The sequence below is a fragment of the Oreochromis niloticus genome, linkage group LG14 (genome assembly GCF_001858045.2).
Source record: "Oreochromis niloticus isolate F11D_XX linkage group LG14, O_niloticus_UMD_NMBU, whole genome shotgun sequence".
Lineage (NCBI taxonomy): Eukaryota > Metazoa > Chordata > Actinopteri > Cichliformes > Cichlidae > Oreochromis > Oreochromis niloticus.
In genome coordinates, this window is record NC_031979.2 from 163,525 (window position 1) to 177,647 (window position 14,123).

A 14,123-nucleotide genomic window follows, 5' to 3' on the forward strand; every position below is an offset into this window, starting at 1 on the left:
CAGGAAACAGTGGTTGTTTCTTTAGCCGTGCTAGTGGGCCTGCCCTGCAGCCTCGCTTTTGCCTCCTTTGTTTACATATTTATGTAGAACTGCATCTACACGGGGCCACACAATCCAGTGTCAGTGTAAGTCAGACATAGATTTTGTATGGTTGGGTAGTCTAGGTATAATAACATCTGCTCAACAATATTGGGGGGCTCAGACAAAGGAAGAGAAGCCGGTACAAGGACCCAGAACAATTTTGTACTAAAACAAATCAATTAAAATGGGCCCTGGGTTTGTATTCTTCGCAAGATCCCTATCACCTTGTTGTGATTGCATGTCTCAAGGTTTACCACTTTGTTAGTGTGTAGTGATGCTGCATTCTTAAAAACAAACAAACAAACAAACAAAACCAACCCAGTCTCTCCCTCACCTTTTTGGAGCATGATGATGCCCAGTTCCATTGCCCAGCTAGTTAGGCCCATGAAGAGCCCCAACAGGAAGAAGAAGATCCAGTCCTCCCCGATCAATGAGATCAGGAACTTCAGCCAGCGAAATGGGCCGACTAATGGGATATCAAGAACACACCATAATACATTAGGACTACAGCACCCAGAGATTATTACAGATCACTTTATTCTACATTTTCCAATAACAGCTGTGTTTCATCCCAATAGCTCTTGAAATATTGAACAGCAATAAACACGTTGTCAGCCCAAAAGACCACTGCTTCATCCTCTATAACATTTTACAAGTTAGTAAACCAGAGATGAAAAAGTTTGTAATTTATCCCACATTTTTCTTATCTTTGACTCAAATATAAACACATCCATGCCCAATAACAAAGAAGTAGATTAGATAAAACTTTAATAATCCCTCAGGTGCGTTTCTCTGGGAAATTCAGTAATTATAAATTTGTTTTGGGGTAATTTTTGTAAAAATAAAGAAGACATTTCCAGAAGTTTCTATTCCTGGTGAAAACCATTTCTCTTTCTTTCTTTCTTTCTTTCTTTCTTTCTTTCTTTCTTTCTTTCTTTCTTTCTTTCTTTCTTTCTTTCTTTCTTTCTTTCTTTCTTTCTTCCCAGCCTTCTCTTACTTGCAGGAAAAAGACGATTGAGTGCAGTCAGGTGGAGCCTCACACGTTGCTTTCATCTCCCTGCTTCCTTTGTACACTTGAGCTTGTAGAACAAATGCCGATGTTTTAATACGCCAAATAATCATGTTGTGGCTGACTTTTATGGCATTCAGCATTTTCATTTAAGCATATCCAAGAATTCCCTGTCAAACATTTATTTCAAAACCTAACTTATTAGGTCCTTCATTTGCTTTTCGAAAACTGCCCTGCATCAGCTGCCGGTAATCAGAATCACAGTTATTCCCAACACTGCAAACATATTGTTCTTTCATCAAATCAAGAACTGAAGGTAATAATAAGTGTGTGTGTGTATGCTGGCTGAGAGCATTTAAATGGAGGAGCAGTCCATTAACTGTACAAGTTACTTATTTGTTAAATGTAGTCCACACTGAAGTAAAGGGCATCTTGTATCACAATCCAATTGCCCACTCTCTGGTACGTTGCCTTGATGATATTTGAAACTTTTAAAATAACTAAAATGGGGACACTGTGACAAAGTCAAAGATGCAGGAGACGTTAGAGGGGAAAGCTGCAGTTAAATATGTTCAGGTAAAGGGTCATTGTGAACCACACTGAACACTCTGTTATCACTTTGATGTGTTTATGCCTCCGTGTGCTCTCTAAAACCTTTCCCCACACACTGATTCTATATTATTTATCTACTACATTACATGTTGCTTTTCAAAATTACAGAGAAATGTAGCTCTGGTCACCTTTTTGGGCACAGCTGCATATTCTGAGTGTGCATAAATGTCTGTGTGAGTGCTGGGAGACCGCAGGAGTTTGTGATATCAGCAGCGAGAGAAAGAGACAGGAGAATTGAAGACCAACTGGTTTCATAGACTGACACATGGCTACAAAGATGGAGACAATGGAAGTGAAGTGAAGGGAACACAAGTGATGAGGAGGTGTTGGGTGGGTTTCCACTGCCATATACAGGAGGGAGGATTTTGCAATAAGTGTGGGGGAGTGGAGAAAGGTGGATTAAGATGTTTGTATACAACATTATGATCTAGTGAGAGTTGGGTGCAAGTGGAAGACAATAGTGAAGCTGGAAGCATTAGAAACAGAGAAAGTAGATGACTTTGAATACCTGGGTTCAACCATCCAAAGCAATGAACAATGAAAAAAGAGGTTAAGAAGACACTGCATGCAGGGTGGAGTGGGTGGAGATAAGTGAGAGAAAACAAGTAGAAAGAGTGAAAGGCAAAGCTTACAAGATGGTAGTGAGAACTGCTCTGAAGTAGGGTTCAGAGATGAAGCACTAACAAAAAGACCGGAGTCCAAGCTGAAGATGCTTAGGTTCTTTTTGGGAGTGAGCAGGATGGACAGGATTAGAATTAACTACAACAGAGAGACTGCTCAGGTTAAGCAGTTTGGAGACAAGGTTAGAGAATCTGGGCTGAGATGGTCGGGCCATGCTTAGAGGGATAGAGGATATACTGGACAAACATGGAGTTGCCATGCAGTAGGACGGGAGCAAGACCACAGAGGAGGTTCATAGATGCTCTGAAGAAGGACACGGATAGGGTTGGTGTGAATAGGGGCAGCACGGTGGCGTGGTTCTTAGCACTGTTGTCTCACAGCAAGAATTCCCTGGTCAGGGCCTTTGTATGGATTTTGCATGTTCTCCCTGTGTTTGCGTGGGTTCCCTTCGAGTACTCCGGCTTCTTCCCACAGTAATTGGTAATAAATGGTAATTCCTAATTGACCCTAGGTATGAATGGTTAGTCGGCCTATGTTTGGCCTGCGACAGACTCCAGGGTATACCCTGCCTCTCATCCTATGACAGCTGGGATAGGCTCCAGCCCCCCTGCGACCTTGACAAGGATAAGTGGAAGAGAATGGATGGATGGACAAGTTGAATATTGCACATGAAGATTGCCTGTAAGTCAGAATTTTATCTTTTAAGAAATGATCACTGACAGAAATTTATCCTGAGTTCAAACTCATCTGTAGGTGACTCAAATGAATTGGGCGTGAAATCCAACTCAATCCATACATACTGGATTTAGACAAACATCTGTATCACTAAAGCTTCACCATGATTAGAACTGTCAAAGCTGTCGATTCTCAGACTAAAACTAACAGTCTATGTGTGCCTTGGAGATTCCGCTTGAACATCAGAGACTTTCCCACTTGTGTTTGTTTTATCCTTTAATGCATCCCATTTAGTCCTACATAATCTCATTACTGTAGCTACCTGACAACACCAACAGTAAGGTAAGAAAGGCAGTGGATCATTTGTATGAAACGCTGCAAGGAATGCTTTTGCCATGATTGCCTGACACTGCAGATATTGTTTAGCTTCTTTATCTAACTGCTCAGCAAGATCAATGCTTCCCAAGCAACACCTAAGGCACAGGGTTTAGTTTAGAGACATCAAAGTGATCGTAGTATTACCTTTTTAACGGAAAGCTAATGTTCAATCAATTACTCTCAAGGCTTACTACTGAGCTATCCCTGCCCCCATTACTATTATTATTATTAACGGAAAGCTAATGTTCAAACAATTTCTCTCAAGGCTTGGATTCTGAGCAATTCATGGAGTGTGTACTCTTTGTATTTTTTCTCTGAACTGGACTCACAACGAAAAGAAATGATTGCCCTGAGCTGTGCCATTGCCAAAGACTGCTTATTAATCTTTTATGTTTTTCTACCACTTAAAATCCCATATGACCATGTAATGCATATTTGATAACAATGGAAATGTTCCATACTAGAGATGTCAGTGGGGTTTTTTTTTGTTTCAGTCTGAGAGCCATCCAGTCAGTGTGCAAATGGCCAAACTACAGTAAAAAATGACCATGTTCAGTGATGTTTTCAGTACTACAGGAGGCTCAGTTCAAAGGTCAAAAAAGTAAACAGCATTAAAACCTGAACAGTTAAGTCTTGAGCCTCATTCAGTGGTAATGCCAATATTCAAATGGCGAGCTACACAGTGTGGATTTCTACCATATACAAATTGCTATGGTGACTCTGCTCTCTACCGCTACAGGAATTTAGACTGTGTGAACACTTTTGTGAAAGATAAAAAGGTCCAAATTTTGATAGGGTTTAGAAAATCTGTATCACTGCACTTTTTTTCTTTAAACTAATTTTGTTCATTGTGGTGTGAATAGGCATTTGTCCATCACATGGTTAGAAATGGTAAGAAGGTTTTCTATAAAATAACAAAACAAGCACTAATTTCAGAAACAGGAATAATAACACTTGCTGCTTGTCCTTCATATTCCATGCTGGCTGTGTGGTTTGACTCTTACACTTGGCACAGCATCCATCGTCGTGTTCCAGTGTCCGGCTTGGCTGACTGACCTTCTTCTCACTTTCCTTCAGCCGAGTGGCCTCCTCTTTGGCATACACCCCGAGCTCCTGGGTGTAGCGCCCATACATCTGCAAACAAACACCGGCATCATTTAGCTTTCAAAGAACAAACACATTAAACATGTCCCAAAATGGGCTGTGTGATGTAAATCAGAATTGTATCTTTGCTCTGATTTCTTGTCTGAATTCATTTCCATCTGCAAAAATCCATATTTGGCCCCCCGTGCGTAGGGGCAGTGGTGGTTTTTGATATGGGCGACATAAGCCGTTGCCCAGGGCGGCATCGTGTGGCATCATGGTGGGGACGGCATCAGCAAAAAAAAGTTGCTCGCACCCATGTTGCCCTGACATCATGCCTAGGCACCGAACAGTTTTCTATTGCAAAGAGTAAAGGCACCCTCTGTTTGTGAGGTGTGCCTGCTGCTTGCCACACAGGAAGGAGAGAGCGGGGCAGCTGGGCATTCTTTGGCTGGCTGGAGCGGCATCTAATAACCAGCTCGCAAAACAAAACTAAACAAAAATAAACCAACAAACTACGGCTGTCAACGTTAATGCCGTTATCATGATTAACGCTATTAAAATTTTTAACACAATTAAACCATTTGGAGCGCAGAATGACTCAAAATCTCTGAAATGTCTCTGTCAATGCATTTCAGGCAGTTTGTCCAAAGTTTGTCCCTTCTGCGCTCCAGATAGGTTGATTGCGTTAAAAATTGTAATCACATTAATCGTGATGACGGCGTTAACACGTTAACGTTGAAAGCCCTACAACAAACACAAAAACTGAAGACATGATACAGACTTATAATTTGCACTAATGTGTTTTCTAAATTCTATCACACACATATAGGTGAAAAGTGAGCACGAGGGCCCTCGCTGCGCCTGCTGCTGCTGCTGTGCTGAAGTCTCACACACAACCTGTCGACAGGGGAGGGGGCGGGCTGCTTCCAAATAGACCACATTTCATTCATAATGCTGTAAATTATGTGTATTAATTATTTTTCCTGGGTTGTGTGAAATCCCAGAAAAAAAGAGACCCTATACAAGGTGTAGGCCTATTAGTCTAATAGTTTATGTTGTGGGGTTGGGTGTTGATACTAGAGTGCAAAATTATTGATGAAAGATGGACAAGAAAAGGTCAAAGCCATCAGGTCCTCAGTTTAGAAAAAAAGAGAAAAGAAGAGGAGAAACGGGCAAAATATACAGGTAAACCGATGAGTCTTTGAGAGGGAGTGTTCTGAGTGTGCTGAGCTAGATCATTATTTGTGTAATATTCCCCCACATGCTTTCTCTGCTAAAAATAATCCAACCTCTAAGAACCCCAAAGAACCATAAATTTCATAACGATGCAGCAGGCTCATAATAAATATTTTCCTATAAAATATTTTGTGGTAGTTGAATTACAGAGCATGTTTTTCCTTGAATTTGTTACAGTCTGGCTCCTAGAAAGCAGAAAAACAAAAACATGAAGGATCGATCATGACCTTTGCACAGTACTTTATATTGCTGATCACTCATTGTCCTGAAAATACAGATCTGACTTATGTTCAAATTTGTCTATAATGCTCAAACCACGGTTGCCTGAAATTTATAATGACAATTCAGGTAATTTAGTCAAACACATCTAATTCACATAATGCTTTCCTTACCCACCTACCTTAACCCTAACCATCAACAATGAATGCCTAACCCTAGCCCTAACCTAACTGTAACACTGACACTAAAACCACATAGTCCCCACAGATATGTAAACATAGTACACACACACACACACACACACACACACACACACACACACACACATATTCATCCATGAGTGTGTTTGAACCACAAACACACTCAGGACATTTAGTTCAAAGAAACAATGGCTTTGAGTCACATTTATTTGTTGACTCAGGTCACATTGTGTGTATTGTTACATTTGTGTCAGGAAAAAAGTTGACTCCTGCTTTTTCTCCTCACTACAAGCTGAGAAATCTCGTGCAAGTCCTGTTTATATCAAGGTTAGTCGCTATTGCCACATAAGTTTTGTTACTAAGTTCAGTAAAATTCCAGGAGGCTCAGTCATGTATGAAAAATGAGTGCCAATTGCGACTTGATTCAATGGATTTGGAATTGTGTAGACATGACCGATTTAGAGTATAAACCATTTCTTAATGTCCTGTCTTATACCTGGAAATGTCTGTGTAAGGCATCTTGTTTCATACCAATGACTCGATGCAGTTTTTGCTGTGGGTCTGAAATTCTACACTTAGAAGGTGAGGCTCCAGTTAGCTAACTATGCTGTAACTGTTATCAAATGATGTGATAAGGAAATCAGTAATAGTCAAGTATCATTCACCTAGTTAAGATTTTTTGAAATTCTTTGCAGTGTAAATTTGTAACAATATGCATGTAACTTTAACTTGCATTAGTTTTAATTCCTGCAATAAGTGCTAGTATCAGCAATGTCTGAACAGTTAAAAAAGCTTATGTGGGATGGGGAATACAATTGACTTGTAGAATCTGGTCTGCAAATAAGGAAATGTGTAAGCAGTTACATTACCAGCAGATAGCCTGATTAATCAGTTATGCATCTTTATACAGATGAGTTTGATTTAAACAGTGATTGTTATAGTAATGTACAGAAGCCTAAATGTTCCCAGTGCAAGGAAGCTTGCAGACAGCCTAACAGCAAATGCATTACTGTCCACATTCACTGAAAGATGGGAACTGTAGATTTTGTTCTGAGCTGATATTAATTCTGCAATGTGATCTCTGCATAACTGACAGCTGACTGATTATAAAGTGGTGCTTTTAATTACAAAGAAAAGGTGAACTACTAACTGGGAATTGGATAATTGGAAACCCATCTGCAGAAGAAGCCTATAACAGGTATCGACTTGCAAATGGGGACTTAAGTGTGTCGCAGAGTGATAAAAGAGCAGGAGAGGTGAAGAAGAGGCAAACATTTAAAAGACAAGACAGAGTTGACACAATTTGAAAGGGATTTGGCTTCTAGCTAAGACTCTTTTCTTTTCTTTTTTTTACTATTATGTGGTTACATATTTACATTGTTCATTTGATGTTCCTAATTTTTCTATAAACATACTGCAGCAGTAATAAACACTCCAAAAGTAGCACATTGATTCCTAAGTGGCTTTTGAAGAAAGAAATAATTTAGGAAAATAAATTTATGTTAGCATTGTATTTATTTTGTTTATTTACAGGTGAGCAGCAAAGCACATGATGTACTGAATATAAAATGCGTATTATTAGCTAAACAGGTCCAGATGTGTGCCCGGCTTTGCTACACAGTAGCACTAATGGACTAACATCCAGTCCCTTTGAGTGCAGATAATATACAGTGGCTTGCAAAAGTATTCGGCCCCCTTGAACTTTTCCACATTTTGTCACATTACAGCCACAAACATGAATCAATGTTATTGGAATTCCAGGTGAAAGACCAATACAAAGTGGTGTACACGTGAGAAGTGGAACGAAAATCATACATGATTCCAAACATTTTTTACAAATAAATAACTGCAAAGTGGGGTGTGCGTAATTATTCAGCCCCCTGAGTCAATACTTTGTAGAACCACCTTTTGCTGCAGTTACAGCTGCCAGTCTTTTAGGGTATGTCTCTACCAGCTTTGCACATCTACAGACTGAAATCCTTGCCCATTCTTCTTTGCAAAACAGCTCCAGCTCAGTCAGATTAGATGGACAGCGTTTGTGAACAGCAGTTTTCAGATCTTGCCACAGATTCTGGATTGGATTTAGATCTGGACTTTGACTGGGCCATTCTAACACATGGATATGTTTTGTTTTAAACCATTCCATTGTTGCCCTGGCTTTATGTTTAGGGTCGTTGTCCTGCTGGAAGGTGACCCTCCGCCCCAGTCTCAAGTCTTTTGCAGACTCCAAGAGGTTTTCTTCCAAGATTGCCCTGTATTTGGCTCCATCCATCTTCCCATCAACTCTGACCAGCTTCCCTGTCCCTGCTGAAGAGAAGCACCCCCAGAGCATGATGCTGCCACCACCATATTTGACAGTGGGGATGGTGTGTTCGAGTGATGTGCAGTGTTAGTTTTCCGCCACACATAGCGTTTTGCATTTTGGCCAAAAAGTTCCATGTTGGTCTCATCTGACCAGAGCACCTTCTTCCACATGTTTGCTGTGTCCCCCACATGGCTTGTGGCAAACTGCAAACGGGACTTCTTATGGTTTTCTGTTAACAATGGCTTTCTTCTTGCCACTCTTCCATAAAGGCCAACTTTGTGCAGTGCACGACTAATAGTTGTGCTATGGACAGATTCCCCCACCTGAGCTGTAGATCTCTGCAGCTCGTCCAGAGTCACCATGGGCCTCTTGGCTGCATTTCTGATCAGCGCTCTCCTTGTTCGGCCTGTGAGTTTAGGTGGACGGCCTTGTCTTGGTAGGTTTACAGTTGTGCCATACTCCTTCCATTTCTGAATGATGGCTTGAACAGTGCTCCGTGGGATGTTCAAGGCTTGGGAAATCTTTTTGTAGCCTAAGCCTGCTTTAAATTTCTCAATAACTTTATCGCTGACCTGTCTGGTGTGTTCTTTGGACTTCATGGTGTTGTTGCTTCCAATATTCTCTTAGACAACCTCTGAGACTGTCACAGAGCAGCTGTATTTGTACTGACATTAGATTACACACAGGTGCACTCTATTTAGTCATTAGCACTCATCAGGCAATGTCTATGGGCACCTGACTGCACTCAGACCAAAGGGGGCTGAATTATGCACACCCCACTTTGCAGTTATTTATTTGTAAAAAATGTTTGAAATCATGTATGATTTTCGTTCCACTTCTCACGTGTACACCACTTTGTATTGGTCTTTCACCTGGAATTCCAATAAAATTGATTCATGTTTGTGGCTGTAATGTGACAAAATGTGGGAAAGTTCAAGGGGGGCGAATACTTTTGCAAGCCACTGTAAAGTGTATGACAATCTTCAAATTACAGTACATAACAGTGTGTGTGAACAGTGTTAGTGTCAGCAAAAACATTTTGCAAAGATTTAATTAGCTTTGGTGAAATTATGAGCAGGCATTGGTGTTGTAGCTGCAGTCTCAGCTATATAACTTGAAATCTCTTTAAAGAAAATATGTTCACAGTGTTTTTTTCTTCTGTTTTTCAGCTCCCGAAAAGCAAGTCCACAGTAAAAACTCTGTGACATAACTGTGTCTGTGGCCCGGGCAGATATTTTTTGGGGCCCCTCTCTGCCACATTGTACAGGAGCAATCACGCCATCTTACATTCTCTCTCTCATTCTCTGTCTCACTCACATTCACACTGTAAGAGCAAAAATAAGATATAGCAGTTGTCATCATTCAAGCTTTTGATCAGCACCTCAGTCAGAGGTTGCGTGAAGGGACACCTTTATTTACTCTTATGCTCTTAAACTCACACAGTCTTCTTCAAATAGGCTACCACAAGCCTAAAACAGGTTGAGTCTTGCTAACAAAACAAACTGATTTATAGAATTCCTCATTCAACAGTCATTTCCAATTCACCAGCCTGTCGACATATCACATGCATGTATTAAAATATGAGTGCATATTTTCATCCTGAACGGTGCAATGTTTTAGTCCTTTACAAAAACACAAAGATTGCTACTGCTTGCCAATCAGAACTTTGTAACGTTGGGCCTTGCAACACTGCTCAAATCCATACACCTGGTGGTATCCTCATCCTGCTCTCTTGTCTCTTTACATTTTTGAGAACCACTTTTTTGCTTTGGTTTGCTAAACATCTTTTTTAATGTCACCGCACCAACAACGTTGGCTGTAAGACACTTGCTGGAAATGAAACTGCTGCATAGTTGATGTCAACAGGTTCATGCGTATTTTGCAAAAATGAGAGAAAGCAAGCTTAGGAAGTACAAGTACTGTATTTCCACGGCATACCCAGTTCTAGAAACATTACCTATTTCAATCAAATTATTTAGATGATCTATTAAAGTAAAAACAAATAAAGGGATATTTGCAGGGCTAAAACTAATTTCATAAGAAAAATATATGCTGCTTAAACAAAGTTGGGCTTTTCGTTCAGAAGATAGAACCTAGACCTAAAGATATTAATGTCCATTTTAAGGTAATGCTATGGATATATGCATACTCTCTAATGTAGAAGGACTCTTGTTTCTTCTGGCTCCTGGGCTATGCCATTTTGGATGTTATGCCTTTGATCCATTTCACTCTCACTAGTTAATCAAAGACCAGTTAATCTGAAACAATGGACAAAATGGCTCCACAGACTTTTTACTTGAAAGCCAGAGGTAGAACATCATTTAAAACTTATATTTTCTCAAACATACAATCACCCAGAGAAGTTGTCAGAATCACACAGACAAAAAGTACATGCATATACTTCTTTTTCATAAACTTACATAAGTTACGCACCACAATTCACTCATTACATCTCTAGTCCAGCTTTGATCACACTTTACTCACGTTTTACTCGTAAGTAGACGCACTGTGGGAAAAGTGAACAAAGTTCATATGGTGACAAGTGAAGACTTACAAGACTTTGTTCATACTGCAGCACCCGATGATCTGACCGGTCTCCTGCCATGGTTCTGCTCGAGATTTACAGGTTGCAAGTTAGAGAAAAACTCAACAATGCTATCGAATGAAACAATGCTGTGTTCTCAATAATTAAAGCATTAAGCTAACTTTACTTGTAAAGGAGATCACCAAGCAAACTTAAAGAGTGTGCGCTTGTTACAGTTTGATCCTTCTTTTTATAGCCTGAAGTTAGCCTCAAGATATAAAGACTGAGGCGGAGCTTTTTGGTTCGGTAGCTCAGGTGGGTGTGTCAGGCAAGCCATATGAATGCCTTACTTGTCATGGTTTTTTATTCACATTTCTTTTAAATTTATCTTTAATTCTTCGTTGTATTCACTTAAAAAGAATTTAATGTTATTTTGACATCTAGATTAATGTTTTTGTTCTACATACAATCACAAATTCATCCAAGGTCAAACAATATGAAAACATTTCAAATTTAACCCTTCTGAGCTCTTTAATGACTTTTTTCTTTTACAGTTGTATGCTACGTATCTTCTTTGTCTTCTAGAATTATGCAACCAATATTTCTGTTATTCTAGCTTATGTAAGAAATGGGAACAATATATGGGGAACTACAAGATGTCTACCACCATCAATGTGGGGGTTTTTTTTGCTTGTTTTTTTTTTAATGTTTCTCAATCAAAAGTCACAAAAATTAATATGAAGTTGTATGAGTCTACATACTGTGGCTCAGTTGAAAAAGAAATAATCTCAACAAATATAGTCTGTACTCGAGTGCCACTGTCTCTACTTAGATTGTTTTATTGTGAGCAAATAATGAACAAATGACTGATAAATGATCAGCCTCAGGTCAATCAGGTCCCACACCTGCAGACCCACTAACAGCTGCTGCTCCATTCACACTGTTAACAAATACTACCCCCCTCACCCCACCCCTTCCCACCCAGCTCACCTATCTGACCCATGGTCTGAGTAACCATCATCACTGAGGTCACTCACACACGGACTCAGACCAAGTCCTTTTGCACTGCTTCCAAGGACTTTCTAACCTGTTCTTCTAATGTGTGCCTTTGTCTTGTTTTGTTTATATTCCTCCTGTCTGTATATATCTCTTTTGTTTATATTTATATATATATATCCTGTTTGATATTTATTCCTGCTATCTTACTATTTATATTTTATAGCTGCACAGTTGGTGTGGAGCACCCACAATAAGCAGCCATTCTATTCTATTCTAATCTATTCTATTCTATTCTATTCTATTCTATTCTAATCTTCCTCTTATATTACTTTGTTCATTCACTAAGTAAAAACAGTCAGTTGAAATGTAAACAGGTTAAAACATGTTTCTCTTGGTGGCTTTAGGACATTCTTAACCTCTATCCTAAAATGAATAAAAAGTAAATAAATACATAAAATAAAATACATAAACAGAAGATGAAATAGTGTGGTGACTCAAAAGTAGACAAAAAAATAAAACTAAAATAAACTAAAACAAAAATAAAATTACAGAAAAAATGGTTGAGGGGGGCAGTTGTGCTTCTTCCCTTATGGCAAACACAGTTCAGGTTTGAGGAGACAGATGATTGGAAATGTAAACAGTGGGAAAAATAAAGGATAAAGCAGCAAAAGTGAGAGCAAGTTAGATAAATGTGGATGTGCACATGTAATTAGAAAAAGCTGAAAAACATGAGCAAACTAAAATAGAGAGAAAAATCTATGCGAGGCTGCAAGATGATTACCCAAGCCCCCTCCAGGCCTAAGTCTACATCCTGCCCCATACTGTTGCAGAGAACAGCCATCAGCAACCCTCTTAATAACAGAGGAACAAACACCTGTCATGGTCAACGGGAGCCGACCATGACAGTGAATACGTTTTGAGTGAATACTGAGACACGAATGCAGACACAGTAGGAGATGGAACTGAGATTAAACAAAAGGCAAGCCGTTTATTTGGCTTGACAAAATGTGAACACAAAAACAAACCAAGAGCGAACTGTGAGAAAACTAAATAAGTATGAAAACTGCAACAAGAGACATGGACATGGAACTGAACAGGTACATGTGACTATGGAACTATGAAATAAACTGAACATGAACCTGATCCTGATTAGTAAGAACTCTGAGACATGATGTGGCTGGACATGAAACCAAACAGACGACCTGACAAAGACTGAAAGAAAACAGACTAAATACACACCGGTGGTGATCAGGGGAAATGGAAACACATGGGCAAACCAGCTGACTGGAATGACACCATAGGGAAAAGTAACACCAAACACGATGAACATAGAAACATGACTTTCAAAATAAAACAGGAACAATGGAACACAGGCATGACATGAGCTTGACAACACAGGACACGCAGACATGACACGTGACAGGTTAGAGGAGACTTAAACATGGTGGTGATGAAATAAAGAATCAGAATCAGAAATCAGAAAGGGTTTTTATTGCCAAATGTTGAGCAGGTTTACAACATTAGGAAATTGCTGCGGTGCTTAGTGCAAACATACTGTCATATAACGCTTAAATAGACATAAAAATAAGAATTAAAAGTGCTAAGTAGATAGATATATACATGAGTGCAGGTGGTGATCAGTGCCAAACATGGAATGATGCAGTAAACACAGCGTAGGGTCATGTGTTAGTGGTGGGAACAGTCATATGGTTATTGTTCATGAGTCCAACAGCAGAGGGGAAGAAACTGTTCTTATGGCGAGAGGTTTTGGTGCGAATGGACCGGAGGAAGGGATCTAATAAACAAAGAACTATAACTGAACAACGGAGCTTAAGATGACTAAAGGAACTTAAACATAAACAATGAATATCTAAATACAGGGAAACTCAAAACACTGGGTCACATGACCCAGGACTGTGACAACACCTATTTCCCCATTGCATCTTTTTCTTCCACAACAATCTCTACTCCTAGCAGAAAGTTGTCTGCAGTCAATATAGCCACCATCCTGCACTGTGTGCTAAGTAACAATACAGACCACTTTGCCAAGACAACTATTTCATTTCTACCAGGCGTAGAGACAGGCCTGGCCAAACCAAGGATAGGGCTGGAAGCTGCTACAACTGTGGCAGATGTGAACACTGGGCAGGGGATTGCACAGAAAGGACAAAGGGCAGG

At 39.7% G+C, this 14,123-nt stretch overlaps 1 protein-coding gene across 2 annotated transcripts in view; it reads right to left on the minus strand.

Annotated features, from left to right (window-relative positions):
* The window catches only part of LOC100699530 (chloride channel protein 2), a 56,770-nt gene extending 45,567 nt beyond the window's left edge, over positions 1-11,203 (minus strand). Inside the window, exons 1-4 of one of the 2 annotated variants that reach the window (XM_003459762.4) lie at positions 11,134-11,203; positions 10,977-11,031; positions 4,381-4,510; positions 416-547 (exon numbers count right to left, since the gene is read on the minus strand). In XM_003459762.4, coding sequence (XP_003459810.2) covers positions 416-547; positions 4,381-4,510; positions 10,977-11,027 — 313 coding nt within the window. In that variant the 5' untranslated portion in view covers positions 11,028-11,031; positions 11,134-11,203. Of the gene's footprint in view, positions 1-415; positions 548-4,380; positions 4,511-10,976 lie in introns of both variants that reach the window. The other variant, XM_013267378.2, reaches the window with a different exon arrangement.
* Between the last annotated feature and the right edge of the window lie 2,920 nt (positions 11,204-14,123).